We start from the raw sequence: 12,493 nt of genomic DNA on the forward strand, positions 1-12,493 counted from the left end.
TGATGTACTATAATTTAAAGTGTGTTATCCAAAAATCAGCTACAATTGCTCAATTTAGAATTTGTGAGGGAAAGAACCATTTTCTTTCTTTTTAAACTTATCGTATTTTTCGGACCATAATACACACCTAGGTTTTCAAGGAGGAAAATAGGAAAAAAGATTGAAGCAAAAAAATGTAGTCATGAAGCACTGTTATGGGGGATCTGCTGCTGATACTGTTAGGGGGTAATATCCCACAATCTCAAGCGCATTGTGTTTGATGTTCTCCTTAAATAGTGCCTATGACAAATCTGTGACTACCTTTTTTATTACTAAAGCAGTGGAGAGCACAGATTAGTGAATTTACTAAATATAATCCAGTACCAAAACCTTTGGAAGTGTCCCTAAACGAACTTCCAGGTTGTGAGATCCCACAACCCTCAGAGATCACTCTCACCATGAAAGAGTGAGCACTACGACCCCAGCGCTGCATGATCCTTCCTAAGTAGTTCAGTAAAATCTTATAAAAGTATGTGACAGCACTGGATTAGTTGAGAGAGCAATGTCTCGTGCTTAGAGCAGCTGCACAGATTTTTGGGATCCCACTCTGCATACTGAGATCCCACAAAATGGAAAATCGGGCTCTATTTTGCTAGTAACATTTAGGAACATTTGTGAAAAGTTTACTTAATTTACTAAAAAGCGCATCCCCAGATTGGAGATAGGAACATGGTATATAGTTGCATTTCAAAACGTGTTGATTTGTTAATAAATGCTTCTAAAATATATATACTTCATGCCTATCTTTCTCTATTGTGTAGATGTGATGATTTTGCTCAGAACCTCTGGAGCTGAGGCACAACTGTAGACATTTCGCACAAAAATAGTGAGGGGATGTCACAGAGCTGTAACGGCCGGTGGACAATCAAGTGGCAGCGAGTGTTAGAAAATACCAGAGATTGTGTTGTTATCTGACAGTTCTCTGATTCTGCAGCAGCAAACTCTATGACCCTGGGAAACTGTCAGTTTTTCCTCTCAGTTGTCAGCCTCTGACTTCCTTTATAAACCTCACCCTGAGGTGCTTTGGGTGCAGTTGATAGTTGTTCCCGGCTGTGGTCTGCAGCAGTCGTCTCTTTCTGTTGTTCCAGAGACGTCTGTGGTAGCTGCTCCTAAGATAAGTGTTTGATTTTTGCTATGTACTTCGGCTCAGCTGGTAGCATTTATGTTTCCCCTGTATTGTTTCCTTTTGTCACCCTTAGCAATTAGGGGTGTTGACGAAGAGCTCCTACTCTCCATCCTTACTTCGGGCCTATTTCAGGGTTTGCAAGGGGTGAGGTATTCCTGCTTGGCGAAAGGTTCGGAACCTGTATAGGGTTGGTGAGGGCAGGGAGGGTGAGCTGCAACTCATTGTCAGGGGTCACCACTTCACCGTTTCCCTGGTGCATTCTTTTCCCCTTCCCTTTGTATTGTATTATACGGCTTGTATAGCTTCTATCCCCAGCCGTGATGGGAGAATTGAATCGCACTATGCATCCTAGATATGTGGAAGTTGTTAAGACACTCTGGTCCCAATTTATCAAAGCTTTAAAGCCAAAAAAGTGGCACAAAATCTTTGAAAAGTCACAAAAATTTGGATCAATTCATAGTTGTGCCAAATTTTGGCGGCTTTTGGCATTTTCACTCCAAAATTGGCAGAGCTTGGGTGGGACGGGGGTGGGACAGCACAGCTGCTTAAATTCATGATAAGTTGTGGCGTTCCCTATGCCAGAGATCTCACTCCAGTCCCTGAAGGGAGTAATATTTCTTGCATGGCATAAGGAGGCACATACCACTCGTCAAACGCTCCAGATTAATGAAAAGGCATGCACCACTTCATGAATCAGGAGTGGTCCCTCATAAATTGAGCCCATTGTTATAAAAATGATCCCTTTACAAAGGATAATTGTTGTAATAAAAAAACTAAAGGATTTTATATGTCTGATATCCTAGTGGTTATTTTCTCTAGTCTCCCTCCACGGCAGCACACAGGAGGTCAACTCTCCGTCCTAAAAGGGACAGGAAACACAAAGAGGTTAAATAACCCCTCCCCACCTCCCATCTCCAGTGGTGTTCCCGGGCCCTATGGGGGCACAAAGAGATTACCTGCGGTGCTTTCGTGGCTGGTGATGAGAGCGCCGCTCAGTATTTCTTACCAACCGAACAGCTAAGGGCGAAGCTAGCCCGCTTCCTCCTCCATCACTGCTCCCGTCTCCTCTGGATTCAGGATCTGCCTGCCCCTCCTGCGCCTCTTGGAGGTAAAGCGGGGAAGGTGGGATTTCCTGTATACGAGAAAATCAGAGATATGGTTCTTCAAGACTGGGAAGCTCTTCAGAAACACCTTAACATTCCCCGAGAATTGAGAAATAGATTCCTGCTGGAAGAGGACCCCACCAGCTGCTGGGAAGTACATAAAGTGGATGTGCAGGTTGCCAGTGTAGCGAGAAAGACAATTCTCCCTTTTGAAGATTCATTACAACTTAAGGATTCCATGGACCGTAAAATGGACAGCCTCCTTAGAAAATTATGGGAGACCTCCGCAGTTCTCCTTAAGACCGGGGTGGCTTCTACTTGTGTGGCCAGATCCCTGTCCCGGTGGCTGGGTCAACTCGAGGAACATCTCACCCGAGACACACCAAAGTAAGATCTCCTGCCTTCCCTTCCACTTCTCCAGAAAGCAACTGGATTTCTTGGTGACGCTTCAGCTGAGTCCGTCCACGTGGCAGCAAGAAGTGGTGCCCTTTCCAATTCAGCAAGACAGCCCTTTTGGCTTAAACTTTGAAACGGTGATGCGACCTCCAAGGTTAAGCTGTGCTCTATTCCGTTTAGAGGTGAACATGTTTTAAGTCCAGCTCTGGACGAGATTCTGGAGAAGGCAATGGATAAGAAGAAGCTGTTGCCAAAAAAGAAACAACAAAAAAGTCCAATAATCAATCTACCCAGTACCGAGCGAAGGGTAAAACTGTCCCATCTTTATGTCCCAAAAGACCGAAGATCGGAGCCATCACCAGGACCATCAATGACGCCATCAGGATAGGGGGATCGGCTGTCGGCATTTCTCAGTCAGTGGCAGGAGATATCCTTGAATCAATGGGTCATAAACCCCATCAGAGAGGATGTCAAAGTCGAGTTTGCCACATTTCCTCCATGCTGTCTAAAGGTCACATCCTCTCCCTTACAGGGGTCACAAGACACTCTCATGCTCTGCATTCAGAACCTCCAAAAGATAGGGGTTGTCTCCTTGGTACCAGAGCCAGAGGTGGGTCACGGTCATTACTCCCATCTATTCCTAGATCAAAAACCCAACGGCACACCTCGGTTAATTATCAACCTCAGGCCATTAAATCGTCACATCATCTACAGGCGTTTCAAGATGGAGTCGGTCAGATCCACCACGCCCCTCAACGGTCCGGGGTTTTTCATGTCCACAATAGATTTAAAGGATGCATATTATCACGTCCCAATCTTTTACACTCACAAAAGATATTTTCATTTCACAGTCCGTCACAAGAGCCGTCTTCAGCAGTACCAGTTCAACGCGCTCCCGTTCGGTCTCTCTTCTGCACCTCGGGTTTTCACCTAGATAATGGGGGAGGTGGTAGCATTTCTAAGAAATCAGCACATCTGTATAGTTCCCTACATCGACGACTTCATGGTAGTGGCCCCCTCTGCCCAGTTGCTCAACCAACATATGCAAACAACACTCTGGTTACTACGCAGACTTGGATGGGTCATAAACCCTTAAAAGTCAGATCTCCTTCCCTCTATAAGGAAGATCTTCCTCGGAGTGCTGTTGGACTCTGTCAAACAAAAGTCCTTCCTTCCTATCAACAAACAGTTGGGAATAAAGAACAAGGTTTCGTCTCTGCATGGCCAATGCGTTGTCACCCTGAGGTTCGCAATGTCAGTGCTGGGATCTATGACATCGTGCATCACAACGGTGTCCTGGGCTCTGGCCCACTCACACTCCTTACAGGTTCACATTCTTGCATCTTGGGACGGTTTCCAGTGGTCCCTGAACAAGAAAATATCCCTGCCGTGTCTGGTAAAAACATCCTTGCTGTGGTGGATGGTTCCCACCCATCTGCAAAGGGGAGTATATTGGAGTTGAGAGCCATTAGTGACAGTAACCACAGATGCCAGCCAGAGAGGCTGGGGAGCAATCGTCTCTCAAGTTCCCTTCCAAGGCCTCCGGTCCCAGGAAGTCAGCTGACAGTCCTCGAATTACCGAGAGCTGGAAGCCATCTACCAGGCACTCAGAGCAGCGTATCTCATGCTCCAAGGGGCACATGTGATGGTATACTCGGACAATATGACGTTTGTGGCTCACCTTCGTCATCAGGGAAGCACGCGCCACCGGAGCCTGCAAAGTATTTCCGCAATAATATTTTCTTAGGCAGAGTGGCATCTCCTATCACTATCGGCCGTCCATCTCAGAGGCTCTGCAAATACTCAAGCAGATTATCTCAGCAGGAAGGATGTTCCTCCGGGGGAATTTTCCCTGCATCCAGAAGTATTCCACACCTTAGTCCTAAGGGGGGGATTGCCGGAGGTGGATCTCTTTGCGACCCGGCAAAACACAAAAGGTAGAATTTTTTTTTCACTAGATCACAACGATCAGGCACTAGCAGTGGATGCCTTCTCCCTTGGAGGTTTTGACTATCCTTTGCCTTTCCACCAGTTCCGTTACTGCCAAGGATTCTGCAGAAGATAAGATCAGACAGAGTTGCTACCATACTGGTCGCGCCACTGTGGCCCAGGAGAAGCTGGTTTGGGGCCCTTGTCCCCTTATCTCAGGACGGCCCCTTCTTATTGCCTCAGGTTTCCGATCTTCTCCATCAAGGTCCGCTCTTTCACCAAGACCTTAAGAGACTGAACTTGGCAATGTGGCTTCTGAATCCGTTATTCTGAGAGCCAGGGGCCTGTCAGAAAGAATCATTGACACGCTACAGGAAAGCTGTAAACCTGTCACTAATCTTATCTACTTTATAATCTGGAAAACCTTTACCGCCTGGTGCAGTCCTCGAGTACCTGATCTGTTCCATCGAAATGTGGCTCACATCCTGGACTTTCTATAGTCGGTCCTTGAGAAAGGTCTTAGTCCCAGCACTCTTAAGGTCCAGGTATCAGCTTTGAGTGCTTATTTTGATCAAGACCTGGCAAACCATCGCTGGGTAAAACGATTCCTGTCTTCGACGGTCAGATCTTGTCCTAGGAAACTCCTTATAGTCCCTCCCTGGGATCTCAAGCTCCCTTTGAATGTCTGGCTTCCTCATCCTTAAGATTAGTATCCTGGAAAACTGCCTTCTTGATTGCGATCACCACGGCCAAACGAGTGGGCGAGATCCAGGCTCTTACCATATGAGAGCCTTATATGAAGATTCTTGATGATCGAATTGTCTTCTATCTGGATCCTTCCTTTCTCCCAAAGGTGGTGTCGGACTTTCATAAGAACCAGGAAATTATCTTGCCTTCCTTTTGCCAGAACCCAGCTAACCAGAGAGAGATGGACTTTCATTCCCTTGATGTACGTAGAGCAGTGATGCTCTACCTACAAAAGACTGAATCCTTCAGGAAGGATTCCAACCTTTTCATTAAGAGTGTGGGACGGAATACTGGGAAGAAGACAGCCAAGGGCACATTATCCTACTGGATAAAGAACGCTATCAAGGAAGCATACACTACCCAGAGCCTCCTTCCTCCGGATCACTTAACAGCACATTCCACACGGTCGATGTCAGTTTCATGGGCCAAGAGGGCAGACGTTTCCATCGATCAGATTTGCAGAGCAGCTACCTGGTCCTTTGTCCATACATTCGTCAAACATTACCGATTAGACTGTTCTTTCCAATCGGAATTTGGCCTTTGGTCAAAAGGTCCTACAGGCTGTGGTCCCTCCCTAACATTTTTCGTTGGTACTTGTCACGCTCTCCGGCTCCCCTGCCTCGCTCCCCGGCTCCCCTGCCACGCTCCCCGGCTTCCCTGTCTCGCTCCCCGGCTCCTCTGTCAGGCGTCCCCCGCTCCACAGCCTCCAGGCCCCATCACCTGCGGTCCCCAGGCAGCCCGGTCCCCGCTCCCGGCGCCCGTCGGCAGCTTTGCTCCAGCCCGGCTCTCCTGCCTCCTGTTCACCGCTCCCTGCCCTGGCTTCTGGCACCCGGGCCTCGCGCATGCGCATTAGGGCGCGCGCGCGGTCATTGACCCTTTCTTAAAGGGCCAGTGTCCTCCAACAGGATATTGAAGGATCAGGTACTGGGTATATAGGGGGATCCTTTCCAAGTGGGCGGGGCCTGTTCTTCGTGTTTTGCTAAGCTAGGAGTCAGGTCTCCTTGTGTCTTCTGGTATACTTACCTATCTCTCTCCTAGAGCCGCTCCTGCCTCGCCATCCGGTCCTGACGATTCCCGAACCCCGAACGGTGACTGTCCGCCATCCCGTCAGTACATACCATCTCTGATCCCTGTGGTGACCCGTCTTCTCGCTCCGTCGGTTCCGGACTCTGCCTGATAACATCTCGGCCTCCGAACCTGAGCTCCGTCACCCGGACTACCTTCAGTGACTCCGTGGTCCCAGGGACTTCTACACTCCACCCCTTTAAACGGACTGTCCTGCTACCTGTAGTGCTCCAGTGTTCAGCCCAGTGGATCCACCTCCTGGGTCTTCCCGTCCACCTGGCCCTAACAGTACTCCTCCTGTGTGCTGTCGTGGAGGGTGACTAGAGAAAATGGAATTTATCTTACCGTTAATTCGGTTTCTAGGAAACCCTCCACGACAGCACAATTATTCCCTCCCTATCAATTTAATTTTGCTGCATTTTAATGGCTTATTTCTGAAATAAAAGATTTAGACCATTCATGCATTTTGTGGTTACTTGGAAAAACACTGGAGATGGGAGGTGGGTTGGGGTTATTTAACCTCTTTGTGTTTCCTGTCCCTATTAGAGTTAATCTCCTGTGTGCTGCCATGGAGGGTTTCCAAGAAACCGAATTATCGGTACGATAAATTCCATTTTTTGCGCGGCTACCCACAAATTGAGATGAGCGGACCCGCTGGAGTTCGGGTTCAGCTTTTTCAGACTGACTTTATATAAAGTTCAGTTCGGAACCGGATTTGACCAGAACCCCAATGAAAATCACTGATTGGGTATTTCGGTCTTTGCCGACATGCAGCCATAAACAGAGCATTTCCGGGGAGTGAAGTTGGGATTTACACACTACATCCTATACCGATGTGTTTACCCCCTTGTGAAGGCAAGGGGCTCGCACTGTGCTGAGCACCGAGCATACCTAAACACACTGATGCTAGATCGAGTGGTTAGGATACATAAAGCACCCAAACTCTGAACTCGAACACTGATTTTTTTTATAAAGTCTGTGATCGGTACAGATTTTTTTGTTTTGGTTCACTCATCTCTGCCCATAAACCTTTATTACAGTTTAGACTATGGGTGTAGAAGAGACCAGAACTAAAAGGGGTCTATATCTTGGTGAAGAGTAAGTAACAGTTATGATACCTATGATGAAGTTTTGTGAAGGGAATCTGTCACTAAGTGTTTACCCCTTAATTAAAAATCAGAATATAAAGACAGTATCACGCTAGCTACGAGAAAGTACCAAGCAAATGGCGAAAGGGAAGGGAAACCCTGTGTCTAAGGAAGGGGGAGATAGTGGCCCCTGAAAAAGCCTACCACTGGGTCCTGGGTTCCCTCACCGCCCTTGATAGGTACCACACCTATGGACAGAGCCAGATACCTGACTCTAGGCTGACCCTGATCTGGGCCCTTAGTAGGGAGCGGATGGGTGAGCTCTTTGTCAACCCCACTAGGCACTAAAGGACACTCAGGAATACCAAACAAGGGAAAACAATATCTTATCTCTAGACGACTCAGTAAGTTCAGTAAACTGATGCGTGCAAGCCGCCTGTTTGCATCCAGGGCTTGTGAACCACCTCTTCCGACAAGCCTACAACATGAAGTAACCCTCAGTCCATTACACCACTGCGCAACCAGCTCTGTCCTCACCTATTGTACTCTCACCCATTCCCTGTAGACTGTGAGCCCTCGCGGGCAGGGTCCTCTCTCCTCCTGTACCAGTCTGTTTATGTAATGTTCATGATTGCTGGACTTGTTTTTTATGTATACCCTTTTCACTTGTAAAGAGAAATGGAATATATGGTGCTATAATAAGAAATAATAATAATAACAACTGAATAGCACCAGCACAAGTCCAGGGAAAATTAAAGTATTTAAGCCCAAGGGGAAATACAGGTAATTAGCAGCTGAAGGGAAGAGGAGCTCCACTGGGTCCTAAAGGGTAAAGCATGAAAACTCAGCAGAGGATATTCCTAGTACATTGAATACTGACAGAAGGAACAATAGAAAGTCAGGGACCATTTTGCACAGCCAAACGCTGTGAGGCTGTGACCTATTGCCGGACACCACAGGACTGTCTGTCACGGGTGACAGACAGGGACTCTGATTCCAATGATGTGTCATTTTCTCCGCTTCTTGCTGTAGTTTTGATAAAATCACTGTATTATTGCTAGGGAATTATCATTAGAGAACTAGTAAACCTGCTGCCATGTATCCTCCATCTCCATCTCCATCTGCCCTGATTGGCAGCTTTATGTCTATGCTCATTATCCACAGCTGCCAATCAGTGGTGCAGGTGAGGTTATACACAGAGCAGCATTTTGAGAACTGGTAGATCTTAAGCAGATAAAACTGAAAGCAGCCAAGTAAGTGACACATCGCTGGCATCAGGGTCTCTGCTTATACAGGCCGATTGGACACACGTTACAGATATCTTTGTTCTTCCTAATCTATAAAATACATCCCGAAGCCATACATTATTAAATGTTATATGCACTACAGTTCAAAGGTTTGGGGTCCTTCAGACAATTTTGTGTTTTCTATGAAAAATCCTACTTTTATTTACCAGATGAGTTGCATAATGAATAGAGAATATCGTCCAGACAGTGACAAGGTCAGAAATAATGATTTTTACTGGAAATAATAATTTTCTCTTCACATTTTGCTTTCGGCACAGAATGCTCCTTTGCAGAAATTCCAGCTTTGCAGATCTTTGGCATTTATGCTGTTAATTTGCGGAGGTAATCTGGAGATATTTCGCCCCATGCTTCCCCCCACTACACGTTGGATTGGCTTGGTGGACACTTTTTGGTACCATACGGTCATGCTGCTCCCACAACAGCTCTATAGGGTTGAGATCTGGTGACTGGGCAGCTCCATTACAGATAGATACCAGCTGCTGCTACCTTCCCATAATAGTTCATGCATAATTTGGAGGTTGCTTTGAGTCATTGTCCTGTTGTAGGATGAAATTGGCTCCAATCAAGCGCTGTCCACAGGCTATGGCATGGTGTTGCAAAATGGAGTGATAGCCTTCCTTATTCAAAATCCCTTTTACATTGTACATATCTCCCACTTTACCAGCACCAAAGCAGCTCCAGATCATCACATACCTCCACCATGCTTGACAGATGGCGTCAGGCACTCTTCCAGCATCTTTTCAGTAGTTCTGCGTCTCACAAATGTTCTTCTGTGTGATCCAAACACCTCAAACTTCGATTTGTCTGTCCATAACACTTTTTTCCAATCTTCCTCTGTCCAATGTCTGTGTTTTTTTGCCCATATTAATCTTTTCCTTGTATTAGTCAGTCTCAGATATGGCTTTTTCTTTGCCACTCTGCCCTGAAGGCCAACATCCCAGAGTCAATTCTTCACTGTAGACGTTGACACTGGCGTTTTGCGGGTACTATTTAATGAAGCTGCCAGTTGAGGACCTGTGAGGCGTGGATTTTTCACACTAGAGACTCTAATGTACACACACGGCTCTGCTCCTTACACCTCGTACACACACGACTCCGCTCCGTACACCTCGTACACACACGGCTCTGCTCCGTACACCTCGTACACACGCGGCTCCGCTCCGTACACCTCGTACACACGCGGCTCCGCTCCGTACACCTCGTACACACACGGCTCCGCTCCGTACACCTCGTACACACACGGCTCTGCTCCTTACACCTCGTACACACGTGGCTCCGCTCCATACACCTCGTACACACGCGGCTCTGCTCCGTACACCTCGTATACACGCGCGGCTCCGCTCCGTACACCTCGTACACACACGGCTCCGCTCCGTACACCTCGTACACACGCGGCTCTGCTCCGTACACCTCGTACACACGCGGCTTCGCTCCGTACACCTCGTACACACGCGGCTCCGCTCCGTACACCTCGTACACACGCGGCTCCGCTCCGTACACCTCGTATACACGCGGCTCTGCTCCGTACACCTCGTACACACGCGGCTCCGCTCCGTACACCTCGTACACACGCGGCTCCGCTCCGTACACCTCGTACATACACGGCTCTGCTCCGTACACCTCGTACACACACGGCTCCGCTCCGTACACCTCGTACACACACGGCTCTGCTCCGTACACCTCGTACACACACGGCTCTGCTCCGTACACCTCGTACACACACGGCTCCGCTCCGTACACCTCGTACACACACGGCTCTGCTCTGTACACCTCGTACACACACGGCTCTGCTCTGTACACCTCGTACACACACGGCTCTGCTCCGTACACCTCGTACACACACGGCTCTGCTACATCCACACTGTAAACCCCTCCTGACCCCACACATAAACTTCCCCTCATCCAGCACCATGACAACCAGCACAGCAGAGTCCTGCATACACTGAGGAGCTGACCATGTGACCCTGACTCCTCCCCTCCATGTGACATCATCACAGGTCCTGTAAGCACAGAGCAGCCATATATCTAGTGTGCGGCTCTGCAGGTGGAGGTAGGTGCAGGGTATTATATATCTAGTGTGCGGCTCTGCAGGTGGAGGTAGGTGCAGGGTATTATATATCTAGTGTGCGGCTCTGCAGGTGGAGGTAGGTGCAGGGTATTATATATCTAGTGTGTGGCTCTGCAGGTGGAGGTAGGTGCAGGGTATTATATATCTAGTGTGCGGCTCTGCAGGTGGAGGTAGGTGCAGGTTATTATATATCTAGTGTGCGGCTCTGCAGGTGGAGGTAGGTGCAGGGTATTATATATCTAGTGTGCGGCTCTGCAGGTGGAGGTAGGTGCAGGGTATTATATATCTAGTGTGCGGCTCTGCAGGTGGAGGTAGGTGCAGGGTATTATATATCTAGTGTGCGACTCTGCAGGTGGAGGTAGGTGCAGGGTATTATATATCTGTGTGCGGCTCTGCAGGTGGAGGTAGGTGCAGGGTATTATATATCTAGTGTGCGGCTCTGCAGGTGGAGGTAGGTGCAGGGTATTATATATCTAGTGTGCGGCTCTGCAGGTGGAGGTAGGTGCAGGGTATTATATATCTAGTGTGCGGCTCTGCAGGTGGAGGTAGGTGCAGGGTATTATATATCTAGTGTGCGGCTCTGCAGGTGGAGGTAGGTGCAGGGTATTATATATCTAGTGTGCGGCTCTGCAGGTGGAGGTAGGTGCAGGGTATTATATATCTAGTGTGCGGCTCTGCAGGTGGAGGTAGGTGCAGGGTATTATATATCTAGTGTGCGGCTCTGCAGGAGGAGGTAGGTGCAGGGTATTATATATCTAGTGTGCGGCTCTGCAGGTGGAGGTAGGTGCAGGGTATTATATATCTAGTGTGCGGCTCTGCAGGAGGAGGTAGGTGCAGGTTATTATATGTCTAGTGTGCGGCTCTGCAGGTGGAGGTAGGTGCAGGGTATTATATATCTAGTGTGCGGCTCTGCAGGTGGAGGTAGGTGCAGGGTATTATATATCTAGTGTGCGGCTCTGCAGGTGGAGGTAGGTGCAGGGTATTATATATCTAGTGTGCGGCTCTGCAGGTGGAGGTAGGTGCAGGGTATTATATATCTAGTGTGCGGCTCTGCAGGTGGAGGTAGGTGCAGGGTATTATATATCTAGTGTGCGGCTCTGCAGGTGGAGGTAGGTGCAGGGTATTATATATCTAGTGTGCGGCTCTGCAGGTGGAGGTAGGTGCAGGTTATTATATATCTAGTGTGCGGCTCTGCAGGTGGAGGTAGGTGCAGGGTATTATATATCTAGTGTGCGGCTCTGCAGGAGGAGGTAGGTGCAGGGTATTATATATCTAGTGTGCGGCTCTGCAGGTGGAGGTAGGTGCAGGGTATTATATATCTAGTGTGCGGCTCTGCAGGTGGAGGTAGGTGCAGGGTATTATATATCTAGTGTGCGGCTCTGCAGGTGGAGGTAGGTGCAGGGTATTATATATCTGTGTGCGGCTCTGCAGGTGGAGGTAGGTGCAGGTTATTATATATCTAGTGTGCGGCTCTGCAGGTGGAGGTAGGTGTAGGGTATTATATATCTAGTGTGCGGCTCTGCAGGTGGAGGTAGGTGCAGGGTATTATATATCTAATGTGCGGCTCTGCAGGTGGAGGTAGGTGCAGGGTATTATATATCTAGTGTGCGGCTCTGCAGGAGGAG

General features: G+C 48.3%; 1 protein-coding gene across 1 annotated transcript in view; it reads left to right on the forward strand.

Annotated features, from left to right (window-relative positions):
• Positions 1 to 12,493, forward strand: part of LOC142313150 (uncharacterized) — a 219,894-nt gene that overhangs the window by 183,515 nt on the left and 23,886 nt on the right. The window contains 4 exon segments of the mRNA XM_075352139.1: positions 1,239 to 1,298; positions 2,243 to 2,655; positions 2,845 to 2,971; positions 5,447 to 5,615. Coding sequence (XP_075208254.1) covers positions 1,239 to 1,298; positions 2,243 to 2,655; positions 2,845 to 2,971; positions 5,447 to 5,615 — 769 coding nt within the window.

Source organism: Anomaloglossus baeobatrachus, chromosome 5 (assembly GCF_048569485.1).
Source record: "Anomaloglossus baeobatrachus isolate aAnoBae1 chromosome 5, aAnoBae1.hap1, whole genome shotgun sequence".
Taxonomy (NCBI): Eukaryota; Metazoa; Chordata; class Amphibia; order Anura; family Aromobatidae; genus Anomaloglossus; species Anomaloglossus baeobatrachus.